Source organism: Amblyomma mixtum, chromosome 3 (genome assembly GCF_055824585.1).
Source record: "Amblyomma mixtum isolate Tamu chromosome 3, ASM5582458v1, whole genome shotgun sequence".
Classification (NCBI taxonomy): domain Eukaryota; kingdom Metazoa; phylum Arthropoda; class Arachnida; order Ixodida; family Ixodidae; genus Amblyomma; species Amblyomma mixtum.
The window spans coordinates 392570425-392595202 of NC_143014.1; the positions used below are offsets into that span (position 1 = coordinate 392570425).

General features: G+C 47.5%; 1 protein-coding gene across 1 annotated transcript; it reads left to right on the forward strand.

The window, feature by feature from the left end:
• The first annotated feature begins 4570 nt into the window (after window positions 1–4570).
• LOC149357192 (uncharacterized) lies at window positions 4571–6404 on the forward strand. The gene is made up of 3 exons (XM_089576530.1): window positions 4571–4681; window positions 5836–6313; window positions 6352–6404. Exons 1-3 carry the CDS (start codon window positions 4571–4573, stop codon window positions 6402–6404), a joined length of 642 nt encoding a protein of 213 aa, XP_089432656.1.
• The last annotated feature ends 18374 nt before the right edge of the window (window positions 6405–24778 follow it).

A 24778-nucleotide genomic window follows, 5' to 3' on the forward strand; every position in this document is an offset into this window, starting at 1 on the left:
GCGCGGGAATGCGCGGGTGTGACGGCTAGGGTCCCACGGCGACGGCGCGAGGTGGAGGCCGGCTCTCTCATCCGATGTCACGTGGTGTGACGTCACGGTGTCACGTGGCGTGACGGCTAGGGGTCCCACGGCGACGGCGCGAGGTGGAGGCCGGCTCTCTCATCCGATGTCACGTGGTGTGACGTCACGGTGTCACGTGGTGTCACGGCTAGGGGTCCCACGGCGACGGCGTGAGTGGTAGCTCTAGCAATATGCCTCGCATAAAAACTATACAAAACACGAAACGCGACAAGTAAGAGACAGACAATACAAAAAACACACAAATCCAACTACAGAGAACAAGAAGGCGTACAGTGCATGAAAGGAAGTAATATACAAAAAAGTTAGAGCTAGAAAAAGCAGAAAGTCCGACGGACAATTCACATACGGGGGCTGCGGTGATGTCTCCGGTTCGGGTGGCTGTCGATGCGGCGATGGCTCGTAGGCGGCGGGCCTGGCGCGATGGACGCGCGTACCTTGGCGCAGTAAATCGGCCCTCCACGCCCGCAGACACCCCACCAAACCTCTTCAGCTGCCTATTTCCTCCCGACTGTCCCAACCGCCCTCTGCATCCGGGACGGGCCGGCCGATAGCATACTTCTTCCCTTTCCCTCATCATCGGGGCGCTTTTGTCAACGCGGTGACGACGGGGCAGAGGGGACGCATTAACCCGCGAGGTTCCCTCGGAGCGCCGCGCGGGAGAGCAGGAGGGAGCGCAAAAGGTTAATGTCTTCTGTGACAGGCGTCGCCGAGTCGGCTATGCCTGCACTCTCCACTTAAAAAAAAAAAACATCGCACCCGTAACACCGCTCTAGAACTTTCCACTCCTCTTGGAATTACAGTGTCGGCTTCGTTCGCCGATGGCCGAGCCCCGAGAGAATTCCTGACGAGACATGTTCCACTGGTCTGTGACACACATTGTGGAGGTTGATGAAGGATATCGGATTCACATTTCATAAACGGAATCTTGCACTGATGGAGCGAAGTGACATCATTTCCTGGCGTCGCAGATACCTGCGGGCGATCAAGGAATTCCGAGGACAGGGCAGGTACGGGTTGTTCCTTGCTTATTTTCTTACGCAGCACGTTTAGACTGGTTTCACAGTGGTTTCACAAGAGATTTCAAACGTTGCCGAATTAGTCAAGTACCCCATGCAAACATACAGTGAATATAAACTGGCTACCAAATGCGCCTGGGCGTGAAATATAAGCCCGAACAAGGGAGCAATTAAGCTGAGATAATTATTTTTCTCGAGTGTCTTTGAGCGGCTGTTTGTGAGACAGGGGTCAGCAATGCGCTTGTTGCAGTGCATTGCCTACTTACAGGCTGCAGCGTGTTTGTTTACTTACAAGCATTGACTCGTGTACTCGGTTGTTTTGCATTTACAGGTGCATCGTCTCCCTAGATGAAACCTGGGTCAACGCAGGGTACACAAAAGAATACGTCTGGCAGGACAAGACTGTAAAGTCATCTCAGGATGCCTTCCTGAAAGGTTTAACAACGGGATTGGCTGCGCCTTCGGGCAAATGGGCCCGTTTGATTCTTGTACATGGTGGGAGCAGTGCAACAGGATTCGTGGAAGACACTGCTTTCTTCTTCAGAGCAAAAAAGGGAAACCACGCTGACTACCACTCTGAGATGGATGGCAACTACTTTGAGAAGTGGTTCACCGACAAGTTTTTGCCAGACATTCCGGCCAATAGCATTGTCGTCATGTGCAATGCTCCATATCATAGCGTGGCTCTTGAAAAAGCCCCACTGGCTGTTTCCAGAATAAACCATTTCTCGCAAACATTGCGGGGTCAGCATTTTTTATTGTCCTGTCTCATTTATTGTTTGCTCTTTCGATATATTTTTATCTAGCGTTGCACAAGTTTTTCTGCATTCTTTCTTGACGCTCCCACAGCTTGGAACTCTTTTTACCTGACTGCACGGGAAAACAGGCCATATCGAGATGGTGTGTGTGAAAATAATTTGACCCGAAAGTTACAGACAGCCACTTGATAATCGCACCACGGCGGAGCACTCAACACTGTGCTAATTAATTAAACCCGACGAATGAACGTCATATTTCGCACTAACCTCTCGCTTGCATCTAGAAAGTATAGTCACAATGCTGCAGAATCGGGAAGAAAACCGCTACTGGTGACCAAAAGCCGGTGCGAGCTGATTGACAACGAATTTCGGACAGCTCACATTAACGCGGTATGCATCAAATGAACAGATGCATGCAGTTCATTTCAAAACACGCCATAATATTCAAGCGATTCTGAATAAAACGAGTTTTCTCATTCAAGTCACGCGAAATTCAACTTTCGATGAAAAAAAAATGTGGGAAAAAAAAGTTTCACCACACGGGATTTGAACCCACGCACCCCCACTGCCTGTCCACTCCCTGGAACAACGCGTTAGACTACACGGCCACAAAACAGGTTTTTTTCTTCAACATGGTATTTATTACAGTGATGTAATGTTCTATATACACGAACTATATACAAGCCATTATGAAAACAGTGTTAAACAATACATATTGAAAAGACCATGCACTAGAAAAGGGGCAATGCAGAGCACATCACTAATAGTGAGTGCCACTCCGGTTCGTAGTCAGTCTGGGCATACACGTCTCTTAGATCAACAACCATTCCACTGAAGCGATCCTTTGTAGACACAACAGGTTCACAGTGTCTGTCCATCATGCGGGTTTTCCAGAGGCTATGCAGTCCAATCAGAAAGAACATGTCTATTGGTTCATCAACAAATGGCAGCGCAGTGATATAGCAAACAGAATGTGGAGTCAGATGAATTCTTTTTTTAAATGTGCGTTGCAGTATATCCCAGAAGAGTACTGCATCTTTGCAACTGATGAAACAATGCTCAATTGTTTCTGGTTCATCACAAAGGCGGCAATTAACGGTAGACACAAAAATGCCCTTTTTCTCTAACCATGTTCTAACGGGCAACATACCGGTGTGTAACTTAAAGAAAAAGGTCTTTGTACACGGCGAGACTGGCATCTTACGTACTCTTTTGAGTACGTGATGCCCCGGTAAACCAAAATACAGAGAGCGGTACATGGGAGGAAGGAAGAGCATACTAATCAAATCCTTAGACAACTTTTTCTTCGACACTAAAAAAAGGAACTTAGGAGAAAAACGAACAAGTAGGAAACGGACAGCCAAATACACCTCTTGCATTACGCCCCACAAACACGACGGTCACAAACATTGGAAGACACAATGAGGTTGGGTAAAACATGAACTAAATTTGTTTGCAGGAATGAACGTACTGTTGGGTGTGTAGTGTCACGGAAAAACATGAAACGTGACACTATCTGTCGGACATAAAGGTGAACTAGACCAAGGCCACCAGCGCTTACAGGCCGAAAAAGGTTATCACGCCTCATGGATTCAAAAGACGAATCCAACACAAAAGTAGCGAAAACCCTGTGAAAACGCTGGACAGGAAGTCTTGCGCAATGAATAAATTGCAGTACATAATATATATTAGTGGCGAGAAACAGATTACAGGCGGTTGCCCTGCCAAAAATTGAGAGGCCATGGGGGACAAACGTTTGAGCATAGCGCTGAAGAGTTGACACGCGGTCTTTCCAGTAATGTGCGCTATGCTTATAGGCACTCAAAGGGACGCCAAGGTACTTTGGTGGCCTGCATGTCCATGTTATACCAGCATATTCAGCAGGTGTCGTACCCCAGCTACCAAACCAAAGACCGCAACTCTTAGAGCGATTAATCCGACTTCCTGACACCGAACCAAAGTCCTCCGTTAAACGAATAACCTCATCGATGCTTGGCTTATCAGTACAAAAAAACGCAAGGTCATCTGCATAAGCCAATACCTTCAGTTCGTGGCCCATTATTCGGAGCGCGGAGTGATACATTTCTCTTTATTTTTGTCTGCGGCCTACTTCCGTAGCCTTCACAGCGTTGCACATGATGTATGAAACGGAGTATAGGAAACTAATCAGTAAGTAAGCCGCACACTAGGACGGAGAAAGAAAGTGCATTAAACGACAGGTTAAAAACGCGGAAGTTAAAAATTGGATTAAACACTGGAAAAGAAGCGTAGTGTAGAACTATATCGATACTATATAAGGCCGATCAGGAAGGAATTGTTCTATGATAACTCAAGAGGCAGTGCCCTACTCTTTGAAGCTAGGTCAAGGTGTCTTAGAACGCGCAGCTGCAAAAAAAAGAAGAATGATGATGGCGACACATGCACTGCGTGTGGCAGATCTGTGGAAACAATTGGACACCTCATACTCAAATGTGATGGTATCCATCCGGGTGTCGATGCAGGCACAGTCACTCTTCCTGAGGCCCTACGGTTTAGGGTTAACAATGGTCATTAAACAAATCTGCGGTGGAAGTTAGGAAAAAGCGATTGGAAGATTGGTGGCCGAAAAGCATAGAGTTGACATATGATTAAAAGTGTCGGAGGCACCACTTCGCGCACTTTAGCGTGCGTTCCCAGACGCCCTTATAGCGTGTGGGGGTAGCGGTCTCGTACACAATGGAGACACCCTCGACTCAGCGCGACAAGCTCAGCAGAGATCAGCTACCAAGTGACAAGAGGTGTGGTCGTTTGGCGCCCAGCCTTTGCCGGTCGCAAGACAGAGAAGAGGTCGGAGCCACAGGTTCAGAAAGAAAACCAACTTTATACAACAGTGGAACGATACAGAGGATTTCACAATCACTCATACGAGCACAAAGTGATTAACACCTGCGCAAAGTTACACTCGAGAGAGATTACAATACAAAACTGCCCTAAGACAAGAGGGAGGCAAACAAGAAGAACACAGTTTGTTCACCGTGCACTGCGGCAGTCCGATGACCAGAGGTGCAGGACGGTGCCGTCCCGCAGGCTGGCGGCGCTGCCTCGTTGGACCGTTGCTGGGCGAGTGGTGTTGCCTCGGGAAGGGTCCGGGTTCGGGCTAGTGGGTAGTCAACATGAGGATCCATAGCGGACTATATTCAAGGGACGCAACACGAGCGCTCGTGTTGTGTCCCTTGAATATTGTGCGCTATCGATCGTCATGTCTCAGGAGTCGAGCGGGCGCGCTTCCCTGAAGCTTAAATGGCGGCTTCGGCCTACAGACAGCGGTCAACGCCATTCATATATAGGAGAGCTCCGCGTGTGTTCGTTGTTCGCGCGAAGGTAGCGCGCACATACACACTGTATCGACTGTGCAATCTCCTCTTACTCGCAGCGTGCGCGCGTCCCCATTGGTCAGGCACTGGGACTGGCTTCGAGACCTTTCTGTTGCGGCGCCGCCGCCGACGCGCGAGTGAAGAGGGAGAGGGCATCACTTAGCACACTTAAGGCTACGCCGTCCCCATCAACATCGAGTAGTAACATTCCAGAAAGTTCGACGTGATGGGCTGACACAATTCCTTGGTGCCGTGTCGCCGAACTACGGTGGAAAGAGCCTCAACACATACAAGGCTAGTCGTTCTGCGGGGTTTCCTTCTCCCCTGTTTTACGACGCGCGCTTGCGAGATGTGTCTGCGCGGCGCTGTTTTTGTTTCTTTTTCCAAAAATGGCTGACATTTGTGACAGTAGGAAACCGTAGTGAAAGTATATGGCTAATTTCTATGACAATTTACAACACAGTTAAACGAAAAGAAAGGTGAAAGCCGAAAATGGTGACAATTCCCACACTCCATTCCCACACTCCCGCAAGGAATTTAAGCTGCGGCCTCTCCGTCCTCGGATTCAGTGGGCACGGGAACGTTGCAAGAAGCATGGCTCCTGATTTCCGCTTTTCTCCGATGCAGGTTACGCTGACGGTCTTCTTCACCTGGCTGATACCGGAATCGCTATCTCCCTCATGCCCTTCAGCTCAGATGCTACCTACGCCACTGCCTGACAGTGGCCCCGGCAACATATCTTTCATCCCTGCGCACCCGGTGGAATCACTCGCCTTCGGCTGTTCAACCCCATCGACAAGTGCATCATCGCCCGCAAGGAATTTAAGCTGCGGCCTCTCCGTCCTCGGATTCAGTGGGCACGGGAACGTTGCAAGAAGCATGGCTCCTGATTTCCGCTTTGCTCCGATGCAGGTGTGTACATTTTCCTTGTACGCTAAAAAGAGCGACGACATCTGCTTGCTGCTGTTCCCGTGCCCAGGGGTGCTGTGTGAAACTGTGCGTGATTGCTTTTCTATGGCTTTTCTACTCTTGTGCTCCGGCGACATAGAAACGAACCCCGGCCCCACGACACGATCTGAATCTCTATCAGATATTGAATCGCTCCCTGAAGACCCTGCAGAACAGATGACCGTAATTTTTCAACTGCTCAAAGATGTCCACGCCCGCTCATTACAAAGTTTGAAGGCGCAAACTGAGCTGACAGCAGATATTAAATCCATTAAGGCTGGGCAGAAAAGCATCGAGACAAAAATAACTAATGTTCAGAAGCGTTTAGATGAACTGGAAGAGAAAGGGAAAGTTCTTGATACCTTCAGCCATGAATTTGCAGGCATGCAAGAATCTATCGAAAGCTTAACTTCACAAAATCGCTTCTTACAAAAACGCCTAGATGATATGGAGGACAGATAACGCCGAGATAATTTGATTTTTCATGGACTGAGAAGATTCATCGGAAACTTGGCAAGAAACAGAAAGCACACTGACCAATGTACTAACGAAGGTACATGACTCGTTACCAAACGACCCATTCCAGCTTGTTCATCGTTTAGGCATCTTTTCCGCTAACAAATGCAGACCCATCATTGCCAAATTTACCAACTACAAAGTGAAAGAGTTAATCCTATCTCATCGTAATGATTTCAAGGCAATAAGCGAAGATTTTTCACCCGCTACTCGAACTGCGAGACGGAAACTAACCGAATTTGGAATCGGCTATCCGGGATCACCCAAATTTCGCCTTCGCTACAATAAGCTACTCATACGCGGCAAATTCTTCATGTACAATCCATCCAACGACACAGTTGATGAAATCGAGCTGTGGTCCGAATACGTGCCCCAAGGATCAGACGCTTCGCCACTTGTTGCGTCCTAGGGGCGCGAGAGGGGCAGTGGTCATTCATCACCATCTGATGTTACGATTATGTACACTAACATCAGAAGTATCTTGAATAAGAAAACACCTCTTTCATCGGCGATCGACACCTGTTCTGCGCATATCATCGCACTTATTGAAACTTGGCTATCACATCCAATCCACGATAACGAAATCTTTCACAACGCACACCGCTTCACAATATATCGCAATGACCGAACTATTCAGCGGGGAGGCGGCGTACTCCTTGCTATTTAGAAAGACGTACCGTCATCATGCATCTACACTAATAGCGTCTTGGAAACTGTATGGGCATCAGTTACTCTACACCATCAGAAAATAATATTCGACGCATGCTATCGCCCTCCTTCTTCTTTGCGCTCGGTTATTAACGAGCTTCACGACGAACTTAACGTAATACACACCAGATTTCCATCGGCTTCCTTGTTTCTACTAGGTGATTTTAACTTTCCCAATATTTTTTGGGATACCCAGCTTCCCACCCTTTCTCAATTTTCATCCGATGCCAGTGATTTTCTTGATTTATGCTCAGTTTCTTCATTTACCCAATTAGTCACTAATGCTAACAGAATCTCTGTCAACACTACCAACACTTTAGATTTGATTCTAACCAATCGAGTCGACTTTGCTTCCGCCATCACCTATATACCTAATATAAGTGATCACTCTTTGCTTGTTTTCAGCATTAACGCTGCCTGTCCTAAACCTGCAAGAAAGAAAAAGACCATACTAGATTATATTAGAGCAGACTTCGATGCCATTAACAATGAATTATCAGTGTTTTCTGAAAACTTCCTGGAAAACTTTGACGATCGCTCTGTGCAAACTAACTGGGATATCTTTACGGCCAAAGTTCACGAACTATCTCAGAAATATATTCCAAGACGCACCATCACTACTAATCCTCAAGCCCCATGGTACACCGCCCATATAAGACGCCTATCTAACAGAAAAAAGCGCCGATATCGTATAGCTAGGCTATCACCGTGTAACACACACTGGGACGCATACAAGACTGCCGCTGATGCCTGTACAACAGCACTTAAGCAAGAAAAAGATAACTTCCTTTCCAACACGTTACCATCCATGCTATCTACTAACATTACAAAATTTTGGCGCGTCATCAACCCACATACCGAAGAATCTATTAACTTAACTGACGTGTCAGCGGACCCTATTCCGGCTCATTTATGCGCATCAGAACTTAACGAAACCTTTATTCAGAACTTCTCGCGCACATCAAACAGCACACACCCCGTTCCACTCCGGTATAATTACCCTCCTATGCCTGAAATTTTCATCGATACATCTGGCGTTGCTAAACTTATTGATGCCCTAAAACTTCATTCATCGCCCGGTTTTGACTGCATTCATGCTAAATTTTTGAAAAATACAATTGCCTCTAGCTCCTTAATACTAACAAAGATTTTTCAGCAGACTCTCGATAATTCCATTCTGCCAACACAATGGAAAGTCGGGAAGGTGGTTCCATTATTCAAATCAGGAAATCGAACGTCCCCTACAAATTATCGCCCCATCTCGCTTACTAGTACTTGTTGCAAACTATTAGAACACGTCATTTTCACTAGCCTTGTGAACTTTCTCGAGTCTAATTCCTTTTTTACACCCGCACTGCACGGCTTTCGGAAATCATTTTCTTGTGAAACCCAACTTGCCAGCTTCACTATCAAACTTCATCATATTTTAGATCGCGCATCAGAAGCTGACTGCATTTTCCTTGATTATTCTAAGGCATTCGACAAGGTATGTCACCGCTTATTATTTTTAAAGCTAACCCAACTGAATATCGACTACAGCGTTCTGAAATGGATTGAATACTTTCTTCTTAACCGATCGCAGTTCGTTTCCGCTAATAATTTTAACTCACCTTTCAGCGAAGTTTACTCGGGCGTGCCACAAGGCTCCGTGCTCGGACCCCTTTTATTTCTTATTTACATCAACGACCTCCCTTCCATTGTATCATCTAACATTGTTTTGTTTGCTGACGACTGTGTTGTTTTCCGCGAAATAAAATCCCCCGACGATGCTAACCTTCTTCAGCGTGATCTCTCTAACATTTCTCTTTGGTGTAATGAATGGCTTATGGAACTTAACACTAATAAGTGCAAAATTATGCGAATATCAAGAAGTGCCAACGCTCCGCCTGTATACTACCTAAATAACGTTCCCTTAGAAGCGGTTACTTCATATAAATACCTGGGTGTTCATATTTCTGCTGACCTTAACTGGAAGCGCGATATTGAGTACATTGCTAACAAAGCTAACCGCATGTTGGGCTATGTCCGCCGTAACTTTTCCAAAACTCCGTCTTCCTTAAAATTATTGCTTTATAAAACACTAATACGTCCTAATCTGGAATACGCCGCCGCCATATGGGATCCCCATCTTGATAAACTGATAACTTTGCTTGAGCTAGTTCAAAATAACGCTGCTCGTTTTATCCTGTCCAACTTTAACCGTACCGCAAGTGTAACAAGCATGAAAGCTAATCTTTCTTTACCTCTTTTAGCATCCTGCCGGCAGACAATTCGTTTGAGCCTCTTTCATAAACTATACCATCATCCCATGCTACATGATGCCCTCATTTCCTCCCCCAGATACGTGTCAAACCGCATTGATCATCGGCACAAAGTTGGCATTGAAACGTGTAACACTGTAACTTCATTTCAGTCTTTCTTGACTCGTACATCACGCGAATGGAACCGCCTTCCCGCAGATATCGTCGAAATAAGTGATAACCAGCATTTTCGTTCTCCACTAGCTAACATTGTATAACAGGAATATTATCTTTGTTTTGTATCATGCATTGCATCTGTTTATGTATCTTCATGTTTTGTAACCACTCCCCTCTTTAATGCCTTTGGCCTTGAGGGTGCAATAAATGAAACGAAATGAAAAAGGGGACGCTCCTATCTTCAATCCATCCATTCATGCACGACGGAAATTAATCGGAAACGTTGTTCGCTACTAGCTTAATTGGAAGACCTGTAATTTATACTTAGAGTATTCATGAACGCGTCAGTACACAACTCGAAGATCGTTTCTAATACGACGTCTGCGCATTCACTAGACGCGCGCCATCTGCTGGACCATCGCCATACAATGCGTGTTGGGGTTTTTAGTTTATGCCGTAGGAGACCTGATGTGAAACTATTATCGCATCCCCACGTGGCGACAGACTCCGCGGCCCCTTGGCGGGTTTATACTCCTATTTCCCCGATTAGTGATGCCCGAATCACACCTTACTCCTGCCAGTTCTCCTGCAGGAGGAATACTCCTGCCAGTTCTGGAATTAGCTAATCTCGCTGTTTGAGCCATTAAATGGGCTTCTTTCAGTTCATTGTAGGTGTTGTGTATTCCTAACCTCATAAGCCTTTCGGCTGAGGCATTTAGTGGGAGTCCTAAAGCAGCTTTCTAGACCTGCCGTATCACGCTATCCAATTTGTCTTTTTCTGCTCTCGCAAGTTTGAGATAAGGGGTGGCATAGAGTATCCTGCGTAACGCAAAGGCCTGCGGTAGTCGGCATAAATCTCTTTCCCTCACGCCTTGTCTTCGATTAGCTATGCAGCGGATTGATCGCACCGTCGCTTCTACCGTGCGTTTTAGCTTAGTGAGTGTGTCATTATTCGTTCCATTTGTTTGTAAATGCAACCCCAGTATTCTGATGGTTTATATCTCGTTGACGGATCGTCCATTGACAAAGACGTTTATCTGAAGGGGATAAGTCGTAGTTCTCCGACCTCTTTTTTTATGTCGTATCACGAAGAGTTCCGATTTTTGCTCTCAACTAGTGAGGCCGGATTCCCATGCAAGTACAAGCCTCAATGACGTCCAGTGCTTCTTGGAGTGTGTCTTCTATGTAGCCTACGCATGCTTTGGTTACCCAAAGCGTGATGTCATCTGCATAGAACGTGTGATGTAGGACTGGGATTTGTGCAAATTAGGGATGAATTTTGATGAGGGAGAGGTTAAAAAGGAAAGGGGACAGGACGAAACCCTGTGGTGTTCCTTTGCTTCCCAGTGTGATTGGGGCAGACTCTATTGTTCCGACCGTTATCACTGCTTTTCTGCTAGGGAGGAAGAATCTGATGTAGTTGTACGTGCTTTCTGCGGGGTTGATTTCCGACAAGGTTGTCAAAATGGCTTTGTGGGTGACGTTGTCAAAAGCTTTATAAGGTCTAAACCCAATAAAGCTTTATTTATTTATTAACAATACCCCTAAGGGCCCTCGTCCAAGGGTATTAAATAGGGGGGGGGGGGGAGGGGTTACAAGCATGAAAATACGGCACGGGCACTTGAAACAAAATACATGTAACAACGAAATGTGAAACAAAGCTAGTAATGTACACAAATAATAGAACAAACAGCGCAGAATAAAATACTCAGTAGATGAACATGATAGAATAAAAATAAAAATATGTTAGTCCATGGTTTGCTTTAACGTATGCTGAAACGATTGTAAGTTAACCTCAGTACCTATGTGTGATGGCAGGTTATTCCAGTCTATTATAGTGCGAGGAATGAAATATTTCGCGTAAAGCGATCAACGGCATGTTATACGTTTTATTTTCTTAGCCGAGGAAAGACAGCAGGGTGTGGCAAAAAGAAATCGACATGGAGGGTAGGATGGCGATACAGTTTGTGAAGAAAGGTTAGGCGAGCGAAATGGCGTCGACATGATAGTGGTTCCAACTTGGCACGTTGTTTTAATGCTGTGACACTGGTGAAGCGTGAATAATCTGAAAAAATGAAGTGAACAGCATGGTTTTGCAGGGATTCAATGTTGTTTATGATGTATGCTTGTTGAGGGTCCCATATGGCAGAAGCGTACTGAACGTTCGGGCGGATTAGCGTGATATAAGCAAGTCTTTTTAACTTTGAAGGAGCGTGTTTGAGATTACACCTAAGGCCGAGTGCGCGATTTGCTGATGCTAAGATTGTGTTAATATGGTAAGGTCAAGTTAGATCAAACTGAAAGTGAGCTCCTAGGTACTTGTAAGCTGTTGTAAGTTCCACGCAGTCGTTATTCAGGAAGTAGGCTGTAGGAATTCGAGTGTAATGGTTTGTAAAGGAAATTAACTTTGTTTTAGATGCATTTAAAGACATTATCCCGGAGGAACACCAAGCCATTACAGCGTCAAGATCAGTTTGAAGGGAATGGCGGTCGATTTCATTAATAATATTCCCTCATCAGCTTCAATTAGGTCTTTGTTAAGCTGCAAGTGTATGTCCTGGGTAGATATCTGGGCCCTAAATCCTAACATTGTTTCTGGTAGGAGGTTCATGTCCTCCACATAGTTTTGGAGCCTGTTCAGGATGACATGCTCTGTTAGTTTGCCTAGGCATGATGTTATGAAAATGTGCGTAGATTCTCAGCGCTGAATTTCTTACCCGCTTTAGGAATAAATTGATTTTAACGTGTTTCCACTCTTGTGGTACGTTGCCTGCATGCCAGTATTTGCTCATAAGGTCTGCAACCGGAGCTATCGACGCTGTGTCTAAGTTCCTGAGAGTCTTATTTGTTACTTTGTCTGGTCTGCCGCATATGTCGTGTGCAGTTTTCTAATTACGTACCAGACCTCTTTTTCTATGATGTCTGCGTCTAATTTTGGATTAGGAGTGCCCCGGTGGTCTGGTTGTATGTCACCGTGATCCGTGTTTAGATAGCGTTCTGCTAGCTTTTTGATTTGGTCTTCAGTTGTACCCTCATGTTTATGTATGAGCCTGTACAGTTGAACAGTTGACTTTGTTGCACGGGACGTGTTTGTTCTGGGTCAAGCAGGTGTATTAGAAGAGGCCATGTCTTCTTATTTCCGAGCTTTCCGTTGATGCCTTCACATATTTCGTTCGATCGTTGTGTTTGGAGAGTAAGTGTATGTTGCTCAATTCGCCTCTCGATTTCGGCAATCTTTTTGCGGACTTACTTGTTGTGTTTTTGCTTCTTCCAACGTTTGAGGAGGTCTTTTTGTGCCTGCCACAGGCGTAAGAGTTTTGAGTCCGCGATATGCTCCGCTTTCTCAACTGGCACCACAATGCAAGTGGAGCTGACATCCTCATTCAGGGAGATAACCCAGTCGCTAAGGTTAGAGATCTCCTTTGGAGCTGTTTTGTTGCGAAGTTCCCTGAACTTGTCCCAATGCGTGGTTTGTATTTCTTTAGCTTTTTGTTTTTTAGTTATGTCGTCGGGAAGGTGATGCTAAGGGTGAAGTGATCACTACCAAGATATTACCCGGTGTTGACCTACTTTGCGTCCTTGACGTTTTTAGAGAGTAATGTTAAAGGCGTCCTCTTAGCAAGGAGGATAACCACGTACGCTCCTGAAGATGGTGGCAAGGTCAAAGAGGCGCGTCATCGCTCTTTATTTTGGAATTCGCTAAAGGTGCACCAATGCCCAAACCAGTTACGCTTCCGTTCTGTAGTTACCCCACAACGTACCCTGTAATTGAATACGTGCCCTGCACAGGACATTTTTGGTGTGCGGCACTTGTTGTGGACGTGGCCAGCAACGTCTCCTCTTAGAAAACTGCTCCTTAGGGGGGTGGGCCTGTGATGCAACCACATATGTGATTATGAGAACTGGACAATGGACAATCTCTACACCGGCTACCTCTGTAACCACCTCAGTGAAATTAGACTACACACCTTCCTTTAACTTTCTATCTCCCGCATTCCATTCCCCCTTTCGGAACTTATGCCTAATGGCAAAATTCTCGAATTAACAATAGCCCCAGGATAAGGGAGTCAGTCTCTGAGCCGGCTGTGTATCAACGTTTGACCGATCAAACTTCCCAGGCTGGAGGAGCATTTTGCGTTAGTGCTTAGCGGGTGTAAACGCATATTTCGACACGCTTCTCGCAACGGGCCATTTTTTCTACACTGGGATGGCGGCTATCTCCGTAACTCTCTCTCAAAGTTCAGGAGTGAAGCAGATGGAGTTGTCATCACCGAGCCTAGGCGCTGGGCTTACCTGTGTCGCTCATTCCGCCGGATCGCTTAAACCGCGCAAAGAAATGCGCTCTCTTCTCACTGTCGACAAAATTTGGTTCTCATTTTGGCGGAACTCGAGCTGGAAACATACTTTACTGCGATAATCGCAAGCACTGAGTGGGTCTAGCTAGGTCTCCACGAAGTTTCGGAGACCATATATCTCTCAGAAAGAGACGCCTTCAGGACGTTCCTTGAAAGTTAGCTTTTTGCACGCTGGAGAGCATCATGCGACGCCAAATTTTAATTTATTTTTATTTTTTCACTTTTCCGGGGCACTAGACAGCGTCGCGAAAAACTGCCAGCGGGAAATGGAAGGTCGCTACGTACGCCTGGTGCAGTAAGGTATCAGTTTACAAGGCAGTGCGCAGTCCAGGTTGCACCGAGAAGAAATTGTCCTGGAGAACCCGGGGGAAAGTAGGTTCTCCCTTTTTATTTTCCCCGTGTTTTCTGGCATTTTGAACTGGCGTTGTGCTGACCGCTTCGAAGGAAATCACGTAGCTTCCTCCCTTTTTGCAAAAACAAGTAGAAGTAAATATACATTAGAGACTACGCGTGCGAAAGCATGTGTTTTGCCGGATTGGCTCCTAGTTTCCATGGAAACCGGTTGCCATGGAAACGGCGCATGCGCAGATGTGGTTTGCGCCCGACCCGACGAAGTGCTCCGCAGCTGGCGTAGTGAAGCTTTTGCTTCAAAATAAGACGACAACGAAGTGCGATTTGCGGGGAAAAATGAAGTTCTTTGTCAGCATTAGCCTGTTTTGTTTATGTATAGCTGTGGCACAAATGTTACCGCGGGAACCCACCCCATCGGGGCGCCAACTTTGCAGACTGCCTCCGACACCCGCCGCACGCATTTGCTCACCTTCTGTTGTGCGAAGCCGACGTGCGCCTCGTTACCAGCGGCAGCTTGAAAGCCGCCGGTGAACCGCAGTGCACACAGCGCCTGCCACCCCACCTACATGGCGCTCGCACGCATCGACGACTGCTTCTCAAGACGAAAAAGGCGTCGAAACAGCTCTTCCAGCAAGTCCAACGCGTCTTCGTGCGCCCTCTATCGCCACTGGTCGCGCCGACGCAGCCGCCTCAGTCGTATCGCCACGTACACCGCAGCCATTTTCTGTCACAAACGCAACGGTCAAATTGACCGCCTCGAGACGGTCACAAAAAACAGTAAATTTGTGCCTGCAGAATTAGGTGTGCAACGTCATCACTTCTGTCACATCCGTGGCGTAATCTCTTTCCGCCCATGACTCAAAAAAAAAGTAACATGGCTGCCGGCCACGGCCGACCAATACGAGCGAGGCCAAGTGATCCTTATTGACAAGTTTGGGATTTGCACCTTCCGTAATTCGCCCCCTGGTATGAGGTCAAAAAACTCTGATGTAAACCTTATCTGTGGCATTGTGCAGAGAAAAAAAACAAACGCAGGTTCTCCTTTTCTTCCCTTTTTTTGACGAACACGGCATTTGGCGACAGAGATGGTCAAATGCCCCCATTTTTTACTTTTCCTCTCTCACCCTCACTTTGAATCTACGGCCCTCCTTCACCCTCGCCCTCATTTTGAAAAAATTGTCCGGCCCCCTCTCACGCCATACCTCGGCGCCATGATGGGTGGCTCAATCCAGTGCTGCCAACCTCCAGAGCCGCTTCTCCCCAAATTTGCAACCAAAAATTCCCTAGATATGAAAAATAGTGTGCTGTTGTATACTGTAAAATTGTATATTTATGCGTAGTTAAGTAGCAAGTTTTATCATGCAGCTACCCTATTACCAGACGCTGGCAAGCAAATTAGCTGTAAATTTGAAATGAAGGATGTAAAATGAAGAACTTCTAAATAAGCTACTAGATAAACCGTAGCGCTCTTTGGAAATCACAAATTAAAGGCTCTATATCATATGTCTTTTTTTTACTGTACGCAAGATATTAGTAAACATGCATCGGCATGTGGAATTAACTGAATTTTTTCCCCTCATGTTGTGTCGGTTTAGACTTCAGCCAAAGGATACCATGTACAAAATTGCTGGATGTCGCTTGAGGAGTGTACGGGAACTGCGATATAAAAGCTGCTTGTTCATTTGCTGCGATTACTCTAGAGGGTGGCTGACGTAACAGTTTGAGTCAATTAAAACAATCAAGCAGTGATTGTTAGAGCTTTTGTACGCCTCATGTGACCTCAACTCACATTGTTCGTCGTGATGGAACTTGAAATTATGGTTTATGATTTTGGAGGGTCTAACGTCTCAAAGCGGCCCAGGCTATGAGGGATGAAATAGTGGAGGGCTTCGGTAATTTACACCACCTGGGGTTCTTTAACGTGCACTCACATTGCACAGTACACGGGCCTCTAGAATTTCGCCTCCATCGAAATTCGACCGCCGAGGCCGGGATCGAAGCCTCGTCTTTCGGGTCAGGAGCCGAGCACCATAACCACCGAGCCACCGCGGCGGGTGAACTGTCAATTGTTCCCTTAGACTAGCTCCGATTTCCACCACGGCGCTCCTTTATAAAAAAAAATGGCGCCCTTGTTCTTTTTAGTTATGAAAATAAACATGCAGATATGCTTACCTAATAGGAATTTCACATCGTGCAGCGAGCTCCAAATACAGCGTGAGGGAGTGGCGCGCGTGTTGAGGGAAAGCGGCGGCGGCTAAATATATGACTTATAAAATACGTTTATATGCTGACGATTGTGTTATCTACCATGCTATTAACAGTTCTCCAGGTTCTTGCCATTTGCGGTGCAACTTGGACTGCATACAACAATGGTGTTTGAAGTGGCAGATGTTTCTGAACCCAATAAAATGTCAGTTTATTTCTTTCACACGCAAGCATCACCCTTTCCTGGCTGAATACAAACTAGATTCTACCCGACTTTCTAGAGTTTCTCACTATAAATACCTCGGCGATTACTTTTCGTCCAATCTCATTTGGAACGAGCACGTGGAGCACGTTTCTGCTAAAGCTTATGGCATGCTAAATTTTCTAAGAAGAAATTTTAAAATGGCACCACTAAAAGTTAAAGAGCTTCTATATTTCACCTATATAAGGCCAATATTGGAGTATGCTTGTGTTGTTTGGCACCCCCCCACTTTAAATTTAACCGACATGCTTGAGCGTATTCAGAACTTTGCCGCTCGGTTTGTCTCAAGTAATTGCAATTTTAACAGCAGTGTTACTAACATTAAACTAATGCTGGGATGGGAGCTGTTACGGAAACGCCGTACGAACTCCCGCCTAGAAATGCTGTATAAAATCTTTCACCTAAAAATAAAAATAGATAAAGAAAATATTTGCTTCCACCGCATTTCAGGTCAAACAGACTTGACCATGGATGGAAGATTAGAGAAATTAAATGCAAAACTAACACTTATCAAAATGCATTTTTCCCACCTACCATTCATGACTGGAATCACCTGCTCCATGAAATTGTTGAGTGCCGTTCTGAACCTATGTTCCGCGCGTTGCTGTCGGATGTATGAGTGCGCAGTTTGCTTTCTTTTTTTTGTGTTTTTTTGTCATGTCTTGTTGTTGTTTCATATTTCATTCATTTTGTACTTGCCGTGTCATGTCTTGTTGTATTGTTTTTTTTTTCGTTCTCTTTTGTTTCTGGCCTATTCTTCTGTTATGTATCCTCACCCCCCCTGCAATAATGGCTGTGGGCGCTGCAGGTATTTCTAATAAATAAATAAATAAACCAAACCAATTCCTTATGCTGTCGAGATATGAGTGGGAGTAGAATTGCTGAAACCGGATCGCCCGAACAGAAGTTATTCCATTTACAGTATTGCAAATACAAAGATAAAACACAGTCTCGTTTCACACGCCTATTTCACTCGCCCAGTGCCGAATATTGGGCCCCACAAATCAGAAACACTCCTTGCACACATGCAGCACTTGGCAGGTCAGCCTGCATTCCGCGTACATGATGCAGACGGGAGCCTTTTCATGACCCTAAAAAACGACGTTTTTTCTGTGTACTCTGGGGTAGAGCGTGGGGGAGCTTAATCCTCAACTCGTCCCCGTTCTATGAGCAGTCCTTGGTGGAAATGCCGGCACCCTTCGACCTATTTATGAAAAGTTCCCCCGTGCCCCACTCCCACAACCCATTTCTTCTCCCCGCCCCCACCCTCCTGTTCTCTTCTCGTCACATTTTTGGCTGTGGTGTCCGTCGGACGACCTTCTCGGTATCGGCAGTTTGAACAGCAGCAGTCACTTACAGGATGATTTTAGGCGAAACAAAAACTGTCGCCTCTAGCTTGATTCTCATTAGCTCTCATTCTCTTGTGCTGCTTTTCTTTTGTAGTCTTTTCTCGACCAAAAATGTGACAATACTGACAGGCATTATATTTTGCAGCCCTTTCCCGATTATAGAAGAATCAAGTTCGAACTGTATGTCTATACCAATAGAGAAGGGTGCGGCCAATTCGGTGGCCACCTCATGCCCACTGCTGAAAATCGCCGCAAAGTTTCGTCACCATCAGCACGAAACAAGCATTTCTGCAGCAGATTATTGCAACAGATATTTGCATACAAGAAATTAAAACCACGTGCTTGATTTGCGACTGTCACCCACACTTCGCGCAGTTTAAGCGTGAAGCTCCCAGACACCCTCAGAGCGTGTGGGGGTAGCGGTCTCGGACTGAAAGGAGATGCCCTCGGCTCAGCGCGGCAAGCTCAGCTGAGACCAGCTACCAAGTGACAAGAGGTTTTTGGTCGTTTGGTGTGCAGCTTTCGCCGGTCGGAAGCCAGAGAATGGGTCGGAGCCAAAGGTTCACAAACAAAAGTTTATACTGCAATGAGACGATACAGAGGATTTCACAATCACTAGTACAAACACATACAAAGTGATTAACAAAACAAGGCAACTCGTGCAAAGTTATACTCGAGAGAGAACACAATACGAAGGCAATATTGCACCTTAAGTGCCCAACTATAAGAGAGAGACAAACAAACAAAACACAATTTGTTCACCGGGCACTGCGACAGTCCGACGTCCCGAGGTCGACGACGATGCCGTCCCGCAGACAGGCGATCGTTGCTTGGTTGGTCTGTAGTCCCGGGAGTCAAGCGGGCGCGCTTCTGCGAAGCATAACGGCGGCTTGGGCTAGCTGATAGCGGTCTACGCCCTTCTTTACAGGCTTGGTCCGCGTCTGTTTGTTCTACGCGCCAAAGTAGGCGCGCACATACACTCAGTGTCGGCAGTGCAGTCCCCCTTTCTTCCTCGCGCCGGCGGCGCGTTCTTATTGGTCAGAGGTCGGGGGTCATATCTCGAAGATTCGGGCTAGTTCTGGCATGGTGCCGTCGCCGACGTCCGAGTGCAGATGAGGGGGACATGTCTTAGTGCACGCAAGGCTACCCCATTTTTTCCGCGCTTTGCAGTAGAAGCGACTCGTACGTTCCAGAGAAGTCGGCCACATGGATGACTCATTCCCTCTGCGCCCGCCGTATCGGTGAGCATTGGTGGAGGGGGCAACCACGCACACAGGCTAGACGCTGCCCAGGGGGTTCCCTCTCCCGCGTTTAACGACCGCGCTGGCGAGATGCCGTGCGCGCGGCGCTGTTTTGTTTATTTGTTTAAAAAAAATGCGCCGAATTTTGAGACAGCGAAGAAGGGCGCCTTCAAGTGCACTATTGGAACAAGAACATCTGGCGCTACCAAAAAGCGGGCTTGGTTTTCGCCTCATTTGCGGGCTTCAGCCGCACTTGTGGAGTTCAAGAGCCGGGCCAAGTGGGTTAGGTTTTTCGTGTCGGCAATGGAAGCCTCTGCTGGTTCCGCGTCCGGTCCAAGAAAAAAATTACGACCAGTGAAAAGTTCTACAATGCACACACCCGGGTACATAAAAAACCTACGCGTCCACTGCAGTGCTCAAGATCCCTCCTTACGCTAGTTAATGCTGAGAAGCGGGCAGTTATGTTTTCAGCCGCAAGCACTTTGAACTCTGCGTAGGTGAGCTCGACCCTTGCCTAGAGGCGTGACAAGAGACCATTCTAGCAGTGGCAATGTGAAATTCGATCAAAAGATATGACACAACCCGTAGAGCCTCATTGTGCCTGCGAAGATCTTTGGCCCATGGCAACGGTAAACTAGTAAGGCAAAGAGCAAATAAAGATTACTATTCCCACGCCAGCGGAATCCTCTGCTTTGGGCGTCCGAAGACACCGGCATGATGTCGTACGGTGTCTCGAGCGCGTTCTACAGTGAATATTTGCTTGGATTAGCTGTAAACAAGATAAAAATAGCTAAGCGGATACCATCGACGAGGGATACAAGTGGCAAACTTCACTGTCGCGTACACCCACCACTCACATCCACTCACGACTCTCGTCCATGTCCACTGACTCCCGACTCTCGTCCACTGACAGCCACTGACATCGACTCACATCCGCTCAACACTCATGTCCACTCACTGTTCATCTCTACTCACACTCATCTCCCCTCACACTCACACCCACTCACTGTTCATCTCTACTCACACTCATCTCCCCTCACACTCACACCCACTCACTCGAACTCACACTCATCTTCACTCACACTCACATCCACTCGCACTCGTGACCACCCACACTAACATCCACTTACTCGCACTCATGACCACCTACACTCACATCCACTCCTCGCACTTGCACTCATATCCACCCACACTCACATCCACTCACTGGAATTCACACTCATGACCACCCACACTCACATCCACTCACTCGCGCTGAAACTCATGACCACCCACACTCACAACCACTCACTCGCATTCACACTGATGACCACCCACACTCATATCCACTCACTCACACTCATGACCACCCACACTCACACCCACTCACTCGTTTTCGCACTCATGTCCACCCACACTCACATTCACTCACTCGAATTCACACTCACGACCACCCACACTCACATCCACTCACTCGCGCTGAAACTCAGGACCAGCCACACTCACAGCCACTCACTTGCATTCATACTCATGACCACCCACACTCACAGCCACTCACTCGCATTCACACTCAACGCTCACACTCACATCCACTCACTCGAACTCATGACCACCCACACTCACATCCACTCACTCGCACTCGAACTCATCTTCGCTCACACTCACAACCACCCACACTCACATCCACTTAATCGAACTCACACTCATGACCACCCATACTCATATCCACTCACTCACACTCATGACCACCCACACACACATCCACTGACTCGCACTCACACTCATGACCACCGACAATTATATCCACTCACTCACACTCATGATCACCCACACTCACACCCACTCACTCGATTTCGCACTCATGACCACCCACACTCACACCCACTCACTCGATTTCGCACTCATGACCACCCACACTCACAGCCACTCACTCGAATTCATACTGATGACCACCCACACTCATATCCACTCATTCACACTCATGACCACCTACACACACATCCACTCACTCACACTCATGACCACCTACACACACATCCACTCACTCGCATTCACACTCATGACCACCCACACTCGCATCCACTCACTCGCACTGGCACTCATGACCACCCACACTCACATCCACTCACTCTCATTCACCCTGATGACCACCCACACTAACATCCACTCACTCGCATTCACAGTGATGACCACCCACACTCATATCCACTCACTCACACTCATGACCACCCACACTCATATCTGCTGTGGGGACGCCTTCGTCCCCTGCGTTCGCTTTCCCTGAACTCACTAGTTCCCTGTGGTTAGCTTCCCCGCAACGCACTCCCTTTAGTGGGGTTACTTTTAACCAACAGGGGAGGGCGCTCGCGTCGCAGCGACACCAGCGCCACGGATGGCGCGTTTTGCCGCTCGCGCGCGGGGGAAGGCTCTCTCTCTTCTCCCTGGGACCGGGAAGCGAGCAGACGTTTCGCTCGCAGCTTCGCTCTTCGTCGACGGGCGACCTCGTGTGGAAACGTGTTCCCCTCAGCTCGTCCCGCCCGGCGTCGTAGTTATTCCCTCTGCCCTACCGTGGGCGAACGTTCGCTCGTAACCGTGCTGGTGAGTCGGACATCCTCGATTCCTCAGTGTATTTTGTTGCTAGCTGGCGTTATTGTTGTTACAGCAATAAACACCTTGTTTGTGTCAGTCACTGTTTCGTTCCTTTCTTCCCGTAGAGCACGGCCCGCCGTGGTCGCCGTGCGCTCGGTAGCGCTCACGACCACGGGGTGGGGTCCGCGCGGTTTTGAACTGTGTCAGCCGTGGTTAAACGGGGAGAACGTGTTTATCTCCCCCTTTTCAACCCCATACTACTCACTCGCATTCACACTGATGACCACTGATGACAAGGAAGTCATCTATGACGTGCCGCTCCAATGCGGTAAGAGATACATTGGACAAACCTACCGGTTTGTCCAATGTCTGAGACTGAGAGAACACGCCACTAGACTAGACTGAGAGAACACGCCAACTCATGCCGCCAGGTAACGCACCCTGGCAATCTGGCTTCCCACTGTCACCATTGCAAATGGAACCCTCATCACAATGACGCAGCCATCCAAGGCCACGCCAATACAAAACAAGAAGGATGCAAGCCTCACCTGGATGACACCACCATATTTGGTAAGGGGAAAAAAACAACGTGAAATAATTGAAGCCTTCAATATCAGGACTTGTGGAACAGAAAACTGCGTCAGAACACCATGACCACCCACATTCACATCCACTCACTCACACTCATGATCGCCCACACTCACATCCACTCACTCGCACTCATGCCACCCACACTCCCATCCAATCACTCGCACTCATGACCACCCACACTCACATCCACTCACTCGCACTCATGACCACCCACACTCACATCCACTCACTGGCATTCACACTGATGACCACCCACATTCACATTCACTCACTCACACTCATGATCACCTACACTCACATCCACTCACTCGCATTCACACTGATGACCACCCACATTCACATCCACTCACTCACACGCATGACCACGCACACTAACATCCACTCGCTCCCACTCATGACTACCTACACTCACATCCACTCACTCACATTCACACTGATGACCACCCACATTCACATCCACTCACTCATACTCATGACCACCCACACTCACATCCACTCACTCGCATTCACAGTCACGTCTGATCACAAACACGCCCATTCACTCACACGCACGGAAGCGAGTGTGAGTGAGTGTGTGTGTGTGTGAGCGCACGTGAGGCGATATGAGTGCACTCATCAGTGAGTGTGCCGACCTATGCCTCACGCTCACCCTCACTTCGCAAAATTTGCTGGCCCTCCCTCGCCCCAATAATAGTTGTTTTAAAACCCGAATTATTTTTTCGAGTCTACAACTTCTGGCGATACCATTGTCGATACCAGAGTTCTTCAACTCATCTTTTTCCAGAATTAAAAAAAATGGCTTTTCATTTAGTACAGCGCTTTTCCTGCGTAGCATTGTCATCGGTGCAGTACATCCGAATGCAGCTAATACGTGCTAACAAGTAGGCTGGTTAACTAATGTTGAATAGCTAACTTTTTAACGATTACCGTTAGGCCCTTAACTATTGAAAGACATGTACCCACCGTAAGTAATATCCATATCAGTTTTTGTAATTTCGTAGAAGCAGTTACCCTCGGCACCACAGCCCAACAAATTTCGCCATATGCTCTGGGTCTCCCCGCTCCCCCGTAACATGGACACCGACATGCACGTAAACAGGCGACAAGCGCGGGCTCGGGCTCTTGAGAGACAACACGGCTCCCGACCCGGTTTATATTATGTAGACGTAGCAGGGCCATCGCCCACGGGATTTTACACGGCCGCTGTCGTTCACCAGGAAATGCACGTTGATGGACTCTCTTTTCGAGCGCCGAATTCAATGCGAGCCGAGGAAGTGGCGAGAGCGCTTGCTGCCGCCCACGCCAATTCGAGAATCATCATTACGGACTCCCGAAAAGCATGTGATCATTACTTGGCAGGGGAGATCTCCCCCTTAGTTGCTTGTATTCTAAGACAGACTGCCACTGATCCAACACCCAAAAGAATCATTTGGGCTCCTGGACACCAGGGCTTACGAGGTAATGAGGCCGCTGACGTGGCTGCCCGAGCGCTTACTCACCGGGCTCCTCATCCCAGCTCTTCTGGCTCGGAGACTAACCAGCCGCTGCTGCGATTCAGGGAAATAATAACGCATTATAGCGACATCCACCGCCTTTTCCGGGCCCCTGCAAAGGGGCTGAGTAAGACGGAGGAGCGAACTTTAAGGCGCCTGCAGACAGGTGCTCTACTCTGTCCTGCAATCTTAAAGCATTACGATCCTAACACGGATGGGCGATGCCCGCACTGTGGGGAGACCTGTGATATCTTCCACATGGTGTGGGCATGTACTCAAAATCCCCACCTCCCCCCTTCCCCTACCCCTTCCAGAGAGGCATGGGAGACTGCCCTCCTCAACTGCTCCTCACTCGAGTCCCAAAGAGCTCTGGTGAAACGGGCGAGAGACGGGGCATTGTCATGCGGTGACCCGGACTAGGGACGCCGACCATGTAGCGGGGCCACTCTGTGGCTCCCAAACTCTATTTCAGTAATTAAAAGTTTTCACCACCACCACCACCCAACAAATTTTAAATATTTCGCTTAGTTACTTGCACTGGAGAGGCTGCTTTGCCTGCGAGCTTC